At 48.0% G+C, this 18,852-nt stretch overlaps 1 protein-coding gene across 4 annotated transcripts in view; it reads right to left on the bottom strand.

Annotated features, from left to right (window-relative positions):
- Positions 1-18,852, bottom strand: part of Arhgef4 (Rho guanine nucleotide exchange factor 4) — a 146,862-nt gene that overhangs the window by 42,345 nt on the left and 85,665 nt on the right. Inside the window, exon 1 of one of the 4 annotated variants that reach the window (XM_057751207.1) lies at positions 15,117-15,541. The exons of the other annotated variants lie outside the window; for them this stretch is intronic. Within the exon in view, the coding sequence (XP_057607190.1) occupies positions 15,117-15,405 (289 nt within the window). The 5' untranslated portion in view covers positions 15,406-15,541. Of the gene's footprint in view, positions 1-15,116; positions 15,542-18,852 lie in introns of those variants that run through there. 4 annotated transcript variants of the gene reach the window in all.

The raw sequence follows: 18,852 nt of genomic DNA, 5'->3' as shown, positions 1-18,852 counted from the left end.
AGACTGGGAGAGATGTTTAGAGTCCTAGAGCCAGCCAGACTATGTAAGTGGCAGCAAGGGAGATCCTGGTTCAGGGGGCAAGCAAGGATTTGGAGGTGATTAAGCTGTTTATTTCCTCTGACCCTCATATCTCATCTCCATGAAATCCATTTTCAGGGAGATAGCTGCAGTATGGAATGAAGCGGAGGGGCACTGACGTAATGATGACCTTGGAAGGTGAGTGTCACTCTATGGGTGTTGCTAGAAAGTCCCAAGCTCTGTCCTGAGGTCACCATAACAACCCTGTGCTGCCTTCTGTGCACATAAAGCTGCACTCCCACACCCATGTAGCTCGCCTTCCCCGCAGCCAACTGCCAGCCTGCGCTGCTCAGTACGACGTCTCTCCTATTTCCAGGCTTTAGCACCGTGTCTGGGCTTCAGTTTCTAGCAGTCTGTCTTCTCCACTTCCCCTGTGTGAGCTGCATTTTAAAATGGAACAGGCTGTGCAGCAGATGCTGTTGGGAGTGGAGTCTGGCTGGCTCCCACAGGGTTTCAGGAGACTACACACGGTGAGGCACCCAGGTCCTGCCCTGGGCTGGAGTTGGGAGGAGACATGGCCTGGCTAGGCAGATAGACTTCCACAGCTGGCCCTGTGAACTGTGAGCTTCCTCACGTGATCTGGGCGGCTGTTTTCCAAAGAAGGTGGAGAAGGTGGCGAGAGAGAAATGCAGTAAAACATACAGACACACACACACACACGCACGCACGCGTGCACAGATCTAACATATTCAAGTGACATAAACATCACATACATGCATACCATAGATACGTACCACCCACTCACACCACATACACATTTACATTACATACACATGTACACATTGCATGTGCATGCTATACACCTATATACATTACACATGTACACAGCACATAATCATATATACCACCTACCCATAGCACATGCATCATACATATATGCACACACACATACCATGAATGCATGCACACATATCAAATATACCACAGTCACATCATAACCCATGCACACCACACACATTACTTATGCACACACACTATACATACCTTTATGGACCACATATACACACACAACTACTACATGGTTTCTGAGTTTCTGTGGCACACAGTCTTTCTGTTTGCTATGTCACTGCTCTTTGCTGGCACAAGCCAGCTCCCTAGCTATGGACTCCTCACCTCCTGACTACTGTACCTCCCATTTTACCTTCAGTGTGTTTCGCCTTCAATGGGCTGGGCTCTTGGACCCAGAGGGAGGCTCCATGCCCTCTCTCCTCTCACAGGGACTCAGTGGCTGGCAGATTTTCATGCATCATTGGGAAGCCTATCAGGGCCTGTCACCTGCCTGCATCACTGCTCCTTCCCCTGAGCTGAGAGCCAGGCAGCCAGTGCAGCGTGTCCCCAGGTGTGCCCAGAGTTCTGAGACACATGAATCTCTGTGAACCGTGAGTCCTCAGAGCCCTCTAATGTAAATGAGAATATTACAGAAGCTGAGCTACTCAATTATATTCTCAAACTTACTGACACACGGATCCCTTTCCCTACTCAACACCCCTATTCAAGCTTAGATCTCTATTAGTTTTAGGCTCCTGGACCCTGCTGTTGAAGGCATGGTCTGCAGGGAGCATGGCTGTCAAGTGGTGACTCCTTTAGGAGAAAGGACCTGGTGGGAGGTCCTTGAAGGAGACTGTGTGATTCCCTCTTCCGATATTCTGCTTGGCGACCTCAGCTCTTCTACTTGAGCATTCCCGTCACCATGTGCCACGCTGTTTGGCTGCTCTCACCAGTAACCGAATGGCGCTAACCAGTTCTGAACCCTGAACCAACACTGAGCTAAACAAGCCCTTTCTCTCTAGAAAGCTTGCCGCCCCTGGCATTTTGTTGCAACAGTACAAGGCTTACCACTACCTGCATTCCTGGAAGACTCATGTTTTGAGTTACAAAGCCTAGTTCCACCTCCAAACTCTGCCTTGGGCTAAGTCTCTAAGCCCCCATATTTCCTTGCATTTCCTCAGACAGTGATATACAAAGGCAGACAGAACAAAACACAGAGAGATCAGGCGGAGCCGAAGACAAATCTGCTACTAGACCAAAAAGCTGTGGGAGGTGACCCCACAGGCTAGCCCCTTCACTCCACAAGACAGTCCCATAAATAAGGACACAGAGAGCAGTGTTCAGTTTTGTGGCACTGTCCCCTCCCACCCCTCAAGGCTCAGTGGTGCAAGTGTACCCTCAAGAGTGGCGTGCCAGGGGCACTGTGCTAGGCAGAGAGGCCCAGGGCCAGGTTAGGAAGCCATGGTCCCTAGAGCAATTACTTGCAGGGTAATTAGTGCCTTTAAATGACCCTAGGATTGATTTCTCTCTCTCCCTCTCTCTCCCCTAGTCCCTCCCCTTCCTCCCTCTCTCCCTCCCTCTCTTTCATCCTCCCTCCCTCCCCTCTCTCTCTTCTCTCTCTTATCTCTCATCTTCCCTCCCTCCCTCCCTCCCTCCCTCTCTCTCCATCTCCCCCCCCCCCCTCCATTTCTAAGACAGGCTTTCCCTTTGTGAACCACGCTGGTCTGGAACTTGCCGTGTTCAGATTACAGTTCTGTACCACCACATCCAGATCTCATCCAGGTTTGCTCAAAGCACAGACTGCAAGAACATAGGTTAGTCATGAAGGAAGACATACTCTGCATTCCTCAGACAGGAGACAAGGGATGCTGCTGAGGACCACATGAGAAAGCACCTGCCAAGCCAGATGACCAGTGTGGGATGATGCAAGGAAGAACCATTCTTGGAAAGGGAAGGTGGGGTAGGCTGGTTAATATGGTTTAATCTGAACTTGCCAGTGGGCTCTGAGCCATAAGGACTCTTTTTCTGGAAAGTCAGATTTTGCTATGGAGTCATTATGGGAGAAGAACACGCTCAGCACAAGCAAGCTCTATTGAGGGCGTGGGCTGGGGCACAGGTTGTAAACTGGTGGATTTGCAGGAAGCATCTGCTGTGATAGGTACTTGCTGTCTCTGAGAATTAGCCCGCTCTAGCAAGGCTTGGAGTTGATGGAGCGCCATGAAACACAAGCCACTTAAAGCAGGTGAACACAGTCAGCTCCTCCTGACTGACCTGGGAAGATGAGGATGAGGGCTTGAGGGATTTGGCTCTGTCGGTGGATTGATTGTTTAGCATACACAAAGCCTTGGATTTGATCCCCAGTGCTCCATAAAACTAGATGTGGCAGTACCCACCTATAAAACCAGCACTCGGGAGGTGTGGGTAGGAGAATTCAAGTTCAAGTTCATCCTTGGCTATCTAGTAAGTTTGAGGCCAGCCTACAAGCGACAGAAAAGGAGGGTGGAGAAGAGGAAAACGAAGAAGGGGAAAGGGAAAATGGAAAAGGAAGAAGAAGGAAGAGAGGAAAAGGGAAAGAGGAAGAAGAGGCAAAGGAAGAGGAGGAAGGAGAAAAAGGAGGAAGATGGGGGATTAAGGTCAGCCCTCAGTGACAATCACATATCGCATACTGTCAACACAACCAAGCAAAGCTTGGCACTGTCCTCCCCCAGCTTGTTGGTCCTGACTATATGATGCAGTGAGCACCTCCATCCCATGGTGTCTCTTTACAGCAATAGAACAGTAACTTAGACGGGTCCCATAGACTCCCAAACACCATAGGCTATTCCCATTGCTCTCAATTATCCCCCAGAACTTGACAATATGACCCTAATGCTGAAGATAACATATATGACTAGAGTCATAAACATGGAAAAATCAAGTGGGTACTGATACTGACCTGGAAGCTTCAATCCTACTGATTAGCTTTCATAGTGCTAGAAGGGGCAATGACGCCATGGGAGAAGTTGTCATCAATCTCACCCAGATGTGAGCACTATGAGCTATAACAATAACCAGCCTGGCTAGAGATACCCACCGCTGTAATAATGACATGAATGCTATAGGAGTAACAGCGCTTTCTGGTTGGATTTAAGGCTCACTCCATGAGAGGAAACCCACACCTGACACCACTAATAGGGTCGAGAGCTCAAAGCTAGCCTGGTCATAGACCCCGGGGGAGAATCTACTATTAATGTGACAAACGGACATAGTATTAAAATGACTCCTGATGATTTACTGCTATACCCATTGATCGGCACATCTCTTAACCCTCATCAGCGAAACGTCTTGCAGCTGGAAAAGAACACAGAGACCCACATCTGGTCCATGTGTGTAGAATGTGTATACACTACGGAGTGTTCAGCTCTAAATGGGACATCTGTATCGCATCTCTCCTCCCAAGAGGAGCGATTCTTTGAAGAAGAGGGGAGAGAAAGAGCTGAAGAGTCAGAGGTGGTAGATGAGCTCAAGGAAGCAATGATTTCTGGACACAATACAGCAGTTGCACATAAAACTTCATAGATTGTGGGAGCATGCACAAGACCTGCTTACGATCAAGAAGAAAAAATTCCCAATATGGAGAGGATATGGCAACAAAATCCCTTAGCTGATTGACATTTGACAGGAGATGGGAGAGGAAAAACAAGTTTTCTTTAATGGTATGCCCCCTTGCCGACTGACTACATTCCTGTAATAAAAGCACTTGAGGTAGAGGCAGGAGGATCATGGGTACAAGTTCAGCATTTTCCACATGAGACCCTGCCACAAACACACACCTTCAGACCCCTGTCTGCAGCCCACAGGTGAGGGCCTCCTTGTTCCTGGACTTAGGTCCTGAGGCCTACTGAGCACACAATTGTTGGGTTTCTTTTGGTTTTGTATCCTGAATGGCTGGTGATCTATATGAGCAGAAGAGTTGTGCCCAGACATGTCCTTGTCAAGTTGAAAGACGCAGAGGAGTCCAAGAATCCAGTTTGGGTTGTTTCTGTTTGTCTGTCTAGAGTGCACATCAAGGAATAATCTCAGGCCTACCAGGAAAGGCTATCCAGATGGGCGTGCATTCTCTGTTCCCAGAGGGACTGCACTTGAAAGCACATTGAAGCTACAAGCTTTCTGTGACTGCTGTTTGCACATCTGCAATTCAGCAAGGCCTCTTCCTCCTAGGGAGCAGTGTGGAGCAATTTCCTAACTCCAAGTGGTATCCCCAAATTTGATATAAAATCCCTCACAGGTACATTGCTCCAAATGGTATGCAGATAAACAAGCACTCAGGCAAAACGAATATTCCCCAAAATTACCAGGAGTTAAGGTTATTGAGCCTCAATATCCAATGATTGAGCAGGGAATAAAACAAAACAGAAAATCTTGCAAGAAAAAACTTGAAAACTTTTTATCACTTGTGGTCACAGTTTCCTTAAAATGGTGATAAATAAGACTAGCTTAATTGTATCTTGTCATTTTTAATTTGCGTGTGTGTGTGTGTGTGTGTGTGTGTAGGCCAAAGGTCGACGGTGGGTCTCTTCCACCACTGCTCTCTGACCTTTTCCAGACAGGGCCTCTCACGGAATCTGTTCACCAAAGGACTAGACTGCTGGGCAAGCAAGCTTTAGGGACTGTGCTGGCTAGTTTTATGTCAACCTGACATAAGCTAGGATCACCAAAGAGGATGATTGAGAAAATGCCTTCATAAGATCCAGCTGTAGGCAAACTTGTAGGGCATTTTCTTAATTAGGGATTAATAGGAGGGCAGCCCATTGTAGGTGGTGCTATTCCTGGACTGGTGGTCCTGGGTTCTGAGAGAAAACAGGCTGAGCAAGCCAGGAGGAGCAAGCCAGTAAACAGCACCCCCTCCATTGCTTCTGCCTCCAGGTTCCTGCGCTGTTTGAGTTCCTGTCCTGACTTCATGATAAATAATGAATAGTGATATGGAAGTATAAGCCAAATAAACCCTTCCCTCCCCAAGATGCTTTGGCCATGGTGTTTCATAGTAATATCAGAAACCCTAAGGCAGGGATCCACCCGACTCTCTCTGCTCCCAGTGTTAGACGTACAGGTATACATAAAAGACTATACCTGTCTTTTATGGGGTGGTAGGGACTTGAACTCAGGTCCTCAAGCTTGTGCAGTCTCCTCTCCAGCTTCTCTTCTCTGGTATATTAGCGGTGAACATATTTGTAGATTTTTATTCTACATGCACATGTCCTTCTTAAAGTTATAAGCTCTAATTCATGCTGAAGATTATAAAATGAACATTTATGTTTGCTCAGACTGAACCATCATTCCGGCAAACCTTCCACAGTAAGGTAGAAAGGAAGATAATTTCTGCAATTTTCAGGTAAATTAAAGCTCTGCGCTAACTAATGAAGACTTGAACCATCGCCAAGGTCATTTCTAAGATAAAATCCTGAGCTGCTAATTACTAACCATATTTTTTCCCACACTCTTCCCACTGTTGGAGTGTTGCAGGCAGGCTGTATGTTAAGTTGGTTAATGAAGTCTTGACTTTGTTTTACTTTGATTTGTACTGTGACGGCTGTAGACAGATGCACATTATAGGTTTCTCTACAGGGACTTATTTGTTATGCCCATAGCTGCCCACAGCTTGATGAGTATTTAGACAGGATGTCACTAGTGCCCAGACTGGCCTTGAACTTGCCATCATCATCTTGGCTCAGCCTTAAGAGCTGGAATTGCAGGTGTGTGCCATCACTGCCAGCTTCAAGAATTTTCAAGTAGCATTTTCAAAAAAATTAATAAATATTATACTTGGTACTTATTTAGTATTAAAGTTATTATTAAATACTGTTATTAGTTTAAAATGAAAGAATTTGCCTTTTGCTCTCTTAAAAGCAGAATTTTCCTGTTCCTAATAAGCAGTGGTAAACTGCTGTTACTGTTTAATAATCCCAAACACTAGAAATTCAGAATCATCTCTTGGCTTTATATTGATCTTGTTATGCTCTTTATAATTAAGACAAACAATTAGACAAAAATAACCCTAGAAATTCCCCACTTAGGAAAGAGTCAGGATCCTTTATAATCATATTAATTTAAAATATTTTATTGTCAGGCTGGTTAAATAGGTAGGCAAGATGGTGACATGGTGAGCGTGGTTGCTACACGAACATGAAGATCTATCTGATTTGGAATCCTCGGCACTCACATACAAAACTGTGCACAAGCCCGTCTTAGCAGTACTCTGGGTTAGCAGAGATGAGGAGCAATGGTTTTGTTGGCTGTCAGCCTTGTTCTTGGTTCGGTGAGGGAACCCTTTCTCAAGGGAATAAATCAGGACACATGACATCTTCCTCTGGCTTCTGCATGTGCAGGGGCTTCCCTATTGTCATACACAATCACACAACACACAGGGAAGCCAAGTATTCTTGGTCACTCCTGACCCTATCTCAGTGTTCAAACTTGACATCTTTTGATAAAGACAAAGTCCTGAAGGACAACTTCTGCATGGCTATCTTTGAGATTTCCCAGAAGACCTATGGAAAGTTGGAAGGTATTGATTCTCCCACCCTGTACAGGAAACTCACACTGAGATTCGTGGGATGGGCTACTCTTAAAGGATGGCTTGGAAAGAGATGTTTGGCTTTTCCTGGACTGAAGCTGGATGGGCAAAGCAACCGATATTTCGGAAACTGTACAATCTAGAGTGTTTCCTGGAAACATAGAGGTGTCCTGGCTGTCCATGAGATATGATGTCACTTGCCAGAGTCCTGGTGCCGCTGCTGTGTGGCGTCAAATAAAGGAATGATGCCATCCGCCATCACGTCACTCATTTGCAAAATACTGACTGGGTCGCAGCTTGGCTTCTTTAAACTTAAATCTAGCTTCTCACCAGTCAGTAGTTGACCAGAGTTCCCATCATTCCCTAGAGAGTGTGTTCACACACACAGTCATTCAGTCTCACCCCGTCCCCAGGAAATCTACAGCTGCCCGTCATACCGTACTGGTGTGTTCTGACCATGACATGACATGGTTTAGCTTTCCTCAGAACTTTCAATTTGAAATTCACCATTGTATGAGTTGTGTTTCTGTTGCTCTGATAAAATACTCTGAGCAAAGAACGCTAGGAAGAAAGGGTTCGCTTTGGTTCATGGTTCCAGACAGCGTTCACCACGACCGCATCCAGGGAAAGCATGGCAGCAGGGCTGGGAAGCTGGCTGACCGCACACAGGCACCAGAGAGAGGGAGCAGGGAGCAGGCAAGGCTATCAGACCTCAGAGCTCATCCACCAGTGACAGTGACATACTTGCTCCAGCGAAGTCCCACATCCTACAGGTTCCAGAACCTTCCCCAAGAAGGTTTGGAGATCAAGAGTTCAAACCCATGAACTAAGAGGGACTTTCCTCTCTCAAGCTGCGACAGTGACTAACAGGTTCATTACAGTCACCTGACGTCTTTCACGCATAGTTCATAAAATGGCTTCCTTGTCATTGTCTCATTCTGGCGCTTCAGTGGCCAGCGTGAGTGTTTATTCTTCCACAAGAAGACAGGCTCAGAGCCACGTGAAAAGGATCCTACCAGGTGCTTTCATGTGCTCTTTTCTAACCAAACCAGGACCTGGGGTGTCTCTAGTGGGAAATTGATGGCTGCAAGCAGGGTGGAGCTGAGTAAGAAGTGAAGAAAAGCAAATGACAGGGTGGATCCAGCTCAATGCCTGAGAGCATTTGCTGTGTAAGCACATGGACATGAGTTCAGTTCCCCAGAACTCACATTAAAAAAAAAAAAAAGCCAAACAGGCATGGTGCCAGGTGGGGCCAGCATCAAGGGGATTGTAGAGCTCGCTCGGTTCTCCTAGCTCGAGATTCAGCGAAAGACCCTGTCTCAAAGGAGTAAGAAAGACAGCAAAAGCCCTCTGGCCTGGGGATTGTGTGCCTGCACACACATGCTCACACATGCACCCCACCCCTGTGTATCCACACAAAGAAAACCAATGAGCTGAGAATGGATGACCCTGGTTTTTATTTAGGCCACTGTTGACATTTCAGTGCAATATATCTGAATACATAAAGAGTTCATTTTAAAAATAAATTATCTTTAACTCACAAACAACCATTTAGACCTTGCATTTCAACCGAAACCAACATTTGTATATGTGACATATTTCCTCTCTACCACCCCCACCCCAGAATTTGAGAACTCTTCTTGACTATTCTTATTTTTGTAAAAATATAATTATAGGTTCAGCAAAAAAATCTGTCCTCCCTCCCTCACGAGTTCTCCAACTCCCCAAGGACCTGTATATAGTTAATGGTACCTAGGGGAAGAATAGACATTTTCGTCAGTGCTGTAGCCACTGGTAAAATGCCCATATTCTGTGAATAGCTCACTGTCCCTCTTGTAAGCAACCTTTAAAACTTATCAGCGTTCTCACTCTCTTTCTCTCTCTCTCTCTCTCTCTCTCTCTCTCTCTCTCTCTCTCTCTCTCTCTCTCTCACTCACACACACACACACGCAGTCATGAAAGTAGAAGGAAGGCTAATTAGGATGAAGGGGACAATGGAAGCATGGATTGAACAGGAGGGGTGATGTGATGGACATGTGTACAAAATGTCATCATGAAACCCATGACGACGTACGAGTGACACACACTAAGATGTCTAAAAGCAGCCATGCTCTCCTTGTTAAGACGACATCTATTGAAGACACTGAGAACACAATCCAAGCTGAAGCAGCAGATTTGAGACTAATGTTCTGTTCAGTAAAAGCACCCAGGCAAGTGTACACCACAGCTGCAGCCTTTATGAAAGGGCACCCTCGGTTCCCGATTACCAGGTTTCCAGCTTTACACACTAGAAAGGAAAAGTCACTCTTTCTAGCAGCCTGGGAAAGCTTAGTGTCTTGTGGAAGCATCAAGAAATGAAGAATTCTGGCCTTGAGATGGCTGAGCTGAAGAAGGTGTCTCCCACCTAACCTGATCGCCTGAGTTTGACCCCTGGAAGGAGAGAAAGACTCCTGTGCAGATACATGCACACAGAGTAAAGAAATAAATGTAGTATTTTAAAACAAAGTTTAACTGCTCAGAACTTAGATATCAAAATCCAAAACAAATGGAATCCACAGAGGTGTACAGGTACTGCAGTTGGTGTGTGGGGCAAAGTTCTCGGCTTAGCTTCCTACCTATAAATGGGAAGATTCCATATTGCCACGATTTCAGTTTTTCCTAAACTACTTCACAGGCTAACTGAAAATACACATGAAAAGACTTAAAAAGATACAGAATAACTGAAATAATATTAAACAAGAGCAAACTGGAGGACCTCATAGGGCTTTTGAAAATAGTAGGAGAGATAGCTCAGCACTTAAGAGCACTGCCTGCTCTTCCAAAGGTCTTGAGTTCAATTCCCAGCAACCACATGGTGGCTCACAACCATCTGTAATGAGATCTGGTGCCCTCTTGAGGAAGAGACCTGGTCAGTTGCCCTCATCAACTTAGACCATGAAACCCAATATGGACAAGTTCAACAGAACCACCATATATGGGCTGCCCATGCGTGCTTCGGCATTGCCAGGGCGTACATTTCTTTCTTCCTTTCCTTCCTTCCTCTTTTTCTTTCTCTTCTTTCTTTTTCTTCTTTCTTTCTCTTTTTTCTTTCTTTCTTTCTTTCTTTCTTTCTTTCTTTCTTTCTTTCTTTCTTTCTCTCTCTGTATCAGTTACTTTTCTGTTGCTGTGACAGAATACTATGAACAAAGACACCTTAAGGAAGAGTTTACTTTGACTTACGGTTCCATTCACAATGGCTGGGAAGGCACAGCAGCAGAAAGCTGAGAGATAGCATCTCAGTCACATACCGGAATCAGAGAGAGTAAGCGGGAAGGGAGACAAGGTTATATATTCTCAAAGCCCACCCCAGGGACATACTTCCTTCTGCAAGGTGCCACATCCTGCAAGTTTCTCAACCGATCCAAACAGCACCACCACCTGGGGACCAAGTGTTTACATTCAGAAGCCCGTGAAGGACACATTTCATTTGAAACATAACAGGTGCAAAAGAAATCTATGCTAAAATGATGCTCTCTTTCTGATGTGGACTCTGTGTAGGTCAGGCTGCCCTCCGATTCTCAATCTTAAAGACTCAACCTCTAGTGTCCTAGGATACAGATGTGCGCTGCCATAGCCAGCTGAGGACAAGAAATGGTTCTACCATTTCTAGTGTCTATGGTGCGCCACGAGTAGGCACTAACACCACCATAGGTATGTCAGCAAGCAAGGGCCAGTCTAACACACACCTGGGCCAGGCATGCAGCTGAAGTTTGCAGAAGAATAAGGAAGAAGTGTGAGTTCCCTCTGTAGAAAAAAAATCACACCACCTAGACCAGACAAAAGCCCTGGAAGCGAGCCGGTCAATCTGTCCAGCCCCGAATGAGAACTATGCTTATCAGATGATACATACAGCACAGGAATGAAAAGGCACAGTGAAGAGACAGCTGAGAGCTCTGGAAGCTCCCACTGGGCTAGGAGTAGCATAGGAGATGAAAGGAGGAAGGCAGAAAGGGTAGTGGAAATTCCACCCTCTAATCCACACTCCTTTCTCAGATGTTTCTCAGGGACTCTCCACAGGAAGACTGGGGATGTTTTAGTGGAAAATGTCTATATTCAACACAAAGTTTTGGAAACAAGAAGGCCCTAAAGTTCCTGTTTTTGTCACTAATCCTATCTGCACTCACTAGTTCAGGCCCTAGTACTATTCGTATAGGTCTTTCTGGGAATGATTATATTACCACTAAACCACTTAGCAATAATATAATTGTATGTGGTAGGTGTTCTTTCTCTTTGAGACAGAGAATTACATAACCCAGGTTGACCTCAAACTCACCACACTCGTGGTACTGAGGATCAACCCCAGACCTTCATGCATGTCAGGTAAACACTCTACCACTGAGCAACACCCCAGTCCTCATAATTAATCTAAGGATCTGCTAAGAATTTCTTGCTGGCAGTTGTCTTTCTTAAAAGATAATATGTTCAATTAGTAGGCAGGCACTGGTCATACAACCAAATAGAAAACAACATGCAGCAAATACCAGCTCCGTGGGAGTGTCTAGCTCAAATGAACACTTCTGATCTCAGTCACGGGGCTTCACAGAGTTTAGCTGGAAAGGTTTGTGGCAGTTTAAAAATGAAATGTCCTGTGAAGGCTCATGGTTTGGACACCCAGTCAGTGACTTATAGAGCTACTCTGGATTGTACGAAGCCACTGGATTGTACATCCAGCCACTGTATGCAGCCAGCTGGCTTGCTTCCTGGTTGGTTGTGAGATGAGAGGAGGCTTTGGACACACTTCACTGCCATGAACTTTCCTACCAGGACATCTGTCTGTCACCACGAACCCAAATACATTTTAGGTTGCTTCTAACCAGTATGTTGTCACAGCGACACAGTTATTAACATAGCCTCAGGCATTTGATTTTCATCTTAAAATCATTTATAATCCATTTATTATTTTTCTCTATGCTTGATTCTACAGAAACCCGGTGACCAAATGGGAGTCATACTGAAGGAACCAGGCTAGGTCAATGTTAACTATAGTAGGGGGCAAACTGAATTTCTCTTCTTAGTTTGAAACCAACAACAACCAGGTCTTGCTCAAGGTAAACTGTGATGTTGCCCTGCACCCAATGGAAAAAAAAAATAAAACCCAAAGGGGAGGAGTCATGAGCAGCTAGTGATTGACGGTGGAAGTCAGACCTTTCTTATCAGAGCTGTAGTCACTGGTAAGGGGCCCATAACCCTATAAATAACTCTAATCCCAGTCAACACACACACACACACCCACCCACACACACACACACACACGCACGCGTGCGCTAACTGCTCTTTTTTGCCTGTCTCCTCCATCCTGATACTGTGTTTCTTCTCCTCACTTGAGACGTAAACACAGACTGTGATTTTAAGTTCTGTTTTGTTGTAATTGCTGAATTCATAACCATGGAGAATGTGTGAGCTGCCAGAACCACTATTCTAATGTGCCTACTGAGCCTGCGCCACACCCAGTGGAGACCCATTCCATCACATCACATCAATCCAGACCCGAAACAGTTCAGGTGGCAAGTCTCTGCCATTCTTTGACCCTGTGCAGGGCTTGAATCAGGCTAATCCCTCTCTCCTTCTCCCATCAAAGGCTCCTCCCTAGCAGCCTTCCTCCCAAGCAGATCTCTTCATCTGAAATGAAAACCTACATAGAATGACTAAAGGGCATGTTTTCTCAGTTCTTCCCAAGGATGGCACATAGGTAGCAGCACACCGTAGGCGGGAAGAGAATTAATTCACTGAGTTCTGTGACTGTCTCTGGGACCAGGGGAAGTTCTGCCTAGGAATCTAGATGAGAAACCGTGATGGTGTTGATGTTTCACACAAATCCACAGCGTACATAGAAGGACCTTCTAATTTTAGCACCCATTCCAGGTCAGGCGAGGTTTTACCACCACAGCAAGGAATAGGGAGTGGAAGGAAGAGGGGCAGGAAGGATGTGAAAGTGACTCGAACCTCCTTCCCCAGTGCCTCTGGATGCTGCTGAAGGATGCTGTCTTCTCTATACATCTAGCAACACCCTTCCAGGCACCTCACTGATCCTGTGCCATGGAGGGCATCTGGCACTTGCTTCCGAGTCTCAACCAACCCTAAAGCACAGGGTGGCTTTTTACACTGCTGTTACATATTACAGGACAGCTCAGAACCCCTCAAGAAGCAGCCCTGAGTCATGGTTTACCTCATGCCCCTCTCCTGACCTTCAGGGAGATGGCATCGCTGTGTCTGAGACTCATCATTTTGTCAGTGCTCTTGACTGGACTCGGGACTCCTCAGATATGAGGATGCCTAATACACCCTGCCGTCTCTGTCACCCCATTCTGCCTTACTGGTATACATATGCCTGAGACAGAAAAGGGAATAGGTCTCAGGGAGTCCGAGTCATTGGGTCATCAAAAAAGAGACTCTGGGTTGGGTTTGCTGTTCTCAAAGCCAGAGGAGGTATACCTTTCCAACTCCAAAAGACACGGTATGCTTTGGGATAAAGACAGGGAAAGGGCTGTTTGCCAAACTGTTTAAAATCTCTTAGGGTATTATCTACCTTGGTACTCTCAAAATAGGTTCTATTTAAGCTCAAGAGAACAGAGAGCTTCTGAGGAAGTCACCAAGGGAGAGGAGGTCATCACAGTGTAAAGTAAAACTTGTAGCCGAACACGCCAACAGTTGGGCGATCAGACTTTGCTGAACGTCATGTGTCTGTTTCGGGAGCGCACAGGAGTACTAAAAAAACAAAGGTCTGCACATCCTTCCTTCCCTCGACTAGCTACAGAACCTTCAGAACGAGGTTCACATCCCTCCCTCACAGTCTAACCACTCTGCGAGAGCAACTTTGATTCTACTCCTCAACACAGCCCTTGCTGTCCTGGAGGAGGGGTGGGGATGGGAGAAGGGGGCCCTGCTGCCCGCACAGATCCTTTGCTCCCCTCTGGCTTCGATACGCACACTTCAGTCTCATGGCTACACCTGGGTGGGGCAGCAGCGTTCTCAGGCAGAGTGCCACCGCTGCCGCACAAGGAATAACGGTCACGCTACCTCCCTGATTTCTCAACAGCAACTGTCTTCCTCCACAGCGCTCACTGTTGAGTGCTCAGACGCCGAAAGGTAAGGAAACTGACAATTAACCTAAGACAGATGATCATCATCCATGAAGTTGCTCTGGACTTTCTCACTCCTCACTGAGGTCCAAACTCTTCTTTCCTGTTGGTTCCCAGAATTCTGCCCTTCGGGTACACCAGGAGCACTAGGGGGCACACAGGACAGGGGGAAGCCAGAGAATCCCATCTGAAGAAACTTCACTCTTGTTCCAGAGCGCCCAGGGTGCACCTGACTGGGTGGCTCCATCTGAGACTGGGACCCACACACTCCCCGGCGGGTGGCTGGCCACACGGAAAAGGGGCAAGAGGCTGCAGAGAGTCAGACACTTACTGTACAAAAAGGGGTCTAGACGAACCAACTTCCAGCCTCACCTTAAGCATCCCTCTTGGCAGCTGCAGCAGGGACGTGCCAAACAAGGAGCACCCTGCTAGAAGCTGGTCAGAGAAGGGACAGGTGGTCGGGCAGCCATAAGCAAAAGGCGGCAAAGGGGCAAAGCCGTGGGAAGGTGGGGGTCAGGAGATGGAAGGGGAAAGCTGAGAAGGGCGAGGAGAGGCTGCGGCGAGGCCAGAGGGTGCGGGAGAGCAGGCGGCGCCCTTACCCGCGGAGGCCGAGCGCAGGCTCTCCAGGCTCCGGGAGCGCGACGGGGCGCCGCGCATGCCCCCAGCGCGGCCGCCGCACACCACACCGCTGCTCTCTGAGTCCGAACCCGGGGAGAGCCCCGTGCTGCTGCTGCCGCTGCTGGTGCCCAGGTCCCCACTGGTAGGACCGCTCGATTCGCTAGGGCAACGCGGCGCCCCGGGACAGGCGGGCCCGAGCTCCAGCCACAGGCCGGCGGGATCCCGGGCAGCATCCCCGCCGCACGGCCGTGGCTCCGGGCCGCCTGACATCGTGGGGCTCCGGCGAGAAGGCTCCCGGCCCGACCCCGGTGCGGGCGCAGGACCCCGTGTGCGGGTTGCCGGGCAGCCACCCGGCAGGGCGCAGAGCGCGCGGGCCCCGCTGCGGGTCGCCGGCCGGCCGGGCGGCGCGCTCTCGCCCGCGCGCACGCAGACCTGGGACGCGGACGCGGGCCCCGGGCCGCCCTGGGTCCTCACCGCGGCCACCAGCATCGGCGCGCTGGCGTCCGGGAGGAGGCGGCGCCCTGCTGCGGTGTGGGCGAGGGCGGCTCAGCTTTGCCAAGGCTAGCACGGTTCCTACGAGGTGTCGTCAAGGGGCCTTGCAGCCCTAGATGGCACCTGGGGCCCCACAGCAGCGCACACTGGCTAGGGGACGCACCCGCTAGGTGCGCCCTCGTACACAAGTGAGCGGTGACCGCGACACTCCTGACAGCAGTGGTGACACTAACCCACCCTCCTTTCAAATAGTGTCACAATTCATGTTAAACAGTTTGACATCGCTGGAGCAAAGTCCAGTGACAGACAAAATTGGAGATGACGATGGCAGGTGACAAGGAGCCAGGGGTTACTTGTCCTTTCCGAGAAGAAAGTCAGATGCATTTTCTCAGACACTCTGGGGGCCTTGTGCGGGTTCTTGGAGTATGCCTGGAGGATGAGCAGCCGTCAGAGCGACAACTAATTATGAAATCAGAGGCAAGATGGCGGGAACCACCTTAGTGTCCCCTGGAAGTTGAGAAGAGTGAGGGCAAGTCCTGATGGAGGTTGATCATAGTTACTGACCCCCTCCCCTTCCTTTCTCTCCTCTCCACCCTTTCTCAGCAATAGCATTCTTTGTTTTGGGGAACTAGATCCACTCTAAAGTTCTACAGACATTTCAGGCAAGGACAACACTGGGCAAGGCAGAAGGGCAGGCTCTTGTTCTTGCATCTGAAGCCTTCTTTCTTGCGGCCACCTCCATCCCTAACTGGCATATGTGTTCTTTGTGCCACACCACCAGCAACCTTGTATGTTCGTAGATCCCAGTCCCTATGCCCTGGATGCTCGGTGACAGCCTCCAGGGTTCTAAGTCAGTTACCAGCTCTGAATGATACTGGTGCTGGGTTTCACTTGATGGACATTGGAGGGTGTCTTAGCCACCATCCCTGGTCTATTTTAGCTAGTTTGGGGGATGTAGGGAGAGCGTGTGCACTTCCTGGTCCCTTTATACCCAGCTCCCCTACTTCAGACACTGCCTCCTTCCTTTCTTTGACCTCGGGAAGAGCAGTTGCTCCCTTATCCTGCTTCCCCAGTTAGTCTGCACGGAGGGTCACCATCTATGTTCTCCTAGGTTGTCCTCTGGAGAAATATACAAGGACCCTCTGTCAGCATGAGTCACACTCCCTCCCATGTTGCCCTCTGTGCACAAGGCTTTCGGCTCTTCCTCTAAGATGAAGGTTGTTTGTTTGTCCATTACTCTGCTGTGTCTGGAAGGCAGTTTTGGGCTGACCACAGAGCTGCCAGAGGGAGCTTGAGAGTATAAACCACATCAGGTCATTCTCCTGCACCAGTTTCTTCCAACGCTTCTTTTTATACCCCAGATGAGTCCTAAGGCTTACATGCTATGGCTGTACCGACTTCTGTAGCACCCTGCCTCATCCCCACCACCCTTGTCCCTTACTCTCTCTGTTCCAGCCACAGTAGCTACCTTCCTCGTTCTCTTTGCCTCTGGGCTTTTTGCACAAACTGGACCTGAGCCGCTCTTCTCTCTGCAGTCTATGGTACTGATTCCCCCTCGGCTTTCACATCTTGGTACATATCCTTCCTCAGCTAGATGAAAATTATCCCTTTTCAGAACTTGCTCCCACTGGATCCCCATCTCCTGTTTATCCCTTTTCTGATGTGAGGCTATGCCACCTTGCCCAGTAGTGTTCCCAGAGTGTGCATAACACTGGCCACAGGCTCCATGTTCCGTGGGCAGCTATGGAGGGATGAATGGGACCTGGAGCTGAGCAAAAGTCCAGGTAGGCAGGAGAAGGTTTTTTTCTTTTAAGCTAAGACTTGGAAGAGACTGAAGTGTACTCAGTATGGTGCAGGGCTGCATGCTGGGTGGCAGCAGCTTGTATAAGCTAGTGAACTCCACATGCCTACAGCGAGTCCAGTGCCATTTCAGGTCTCCCTGAGACTTTAGTGGGTTTCAGTCAGGTAACTGGTCTCTGTTGTACTGTGGAGAAGGATGGATGGCCCTGGAAGTGAAAGCTCCTGCATGGGCAAGCTATTTCCAAGACCATAGCCATGATGGCCGTTTATATCAGGGCTTCCTATTTCAGGGTCTAAGGGAACATAGGATGCTGCTGCTCCACTGTGGGGAGATTCCACAAGCCCGCTGTTATGGTCTGAATAATGCCCCATCTGGTGGTACAATCTGGGAGGTTATAGGACCTTTAGGAGGCACAGCCTTGCCAGAGGGATGTAGGTCACTGTGAGGTGCCTTTGAATGCCTAGGAAGCCTCTGGTCCTTTCCTGCTTCATGTCCATTGGTGTCATCCTCCACATGCTTGTGCCAGCATGATGTTCTGCCTCCCACCCAGAATTCGAGCAGCCAAGGATTGAAATCTCTGAAACTGTAAGTAAAAATAAACCCTGCCCCGCTTCGGTTGCCCTGTTAGGTAATCACTGAAAGTCTGATGAACCCTTTGACATCAGTCAAGCTTTTAGGCTTCATTTCTGACAGTATTAAGGTGAATGGGAAAGTCCCTTGCTATCACATAGTAGGTCTACAAATTTTTCAATGAAGCATGCACATAGTGTGTGTTTGTTCATGTATGTGAATACATTCATATGTGTATATGTGTCTGAATTAACAGTGACATCATGTATCAGAAAGCACAGCAAGGAAGGGTTAATGCAGCTTGATGAGGTGAAAGATGAGGAGTCAGCAGCTCCATGTGGAATTAGAAGAGGTCAGAACCGGTCCGAGCCTAAAGATCATTTCTGTCTGATCTCTCTCACAATTAACCCCATGTGTCGGTTTCCGGAACAGCGCTGGCCAGAAAGAAGCAATCTTGACTTCAGTCTGGATCTACCCCGGCCTTAACCTTAACCTTGGGTAGATCGTTTAACTTTCTGGACAACAAACAGAGATGTTTTCTTTTATCTTTTCTATTTTTAGATTTATTTATTATGTATACAGTGTTCTGCCTGCATGTATGCCTACAGGCCAGAACAGGGAGCTAAATCTCATAACAGATGGTTGTGAGCCACCGTGTGGTTGGTGGAAATTGAACTTGGGACCTCTGGAAGAGCAGCCTGTGCAATAACCGCTAAGCCATCTTGGAACTAACTGGGATGACGTGTGATCATTCATGATGATTGTCAGCTTGATGAAAATCATCATGGAAACCAGACTCTGGGCATGTCTGAGAGGGTAGATTAGGTTAATAGAGGTGGGTAACACTCTAAATG

This window comes from Chionomys nivalis, chromosome 19 (assembly GCF_950005125.1).
Source record: "Chionomys nivalis chromosome 19, mChiNiv1.1, whole genome shotgun sequence".
Lineage (NCBI taxonomy): Eukaryota > Metazoa > Chordata > Mammalia > Rodentia > Cricetidae > Chionomys > Chionomys nivalis.
This window is presented reverse-complemented; position numbering and strand designations above follow the sequence as displayed.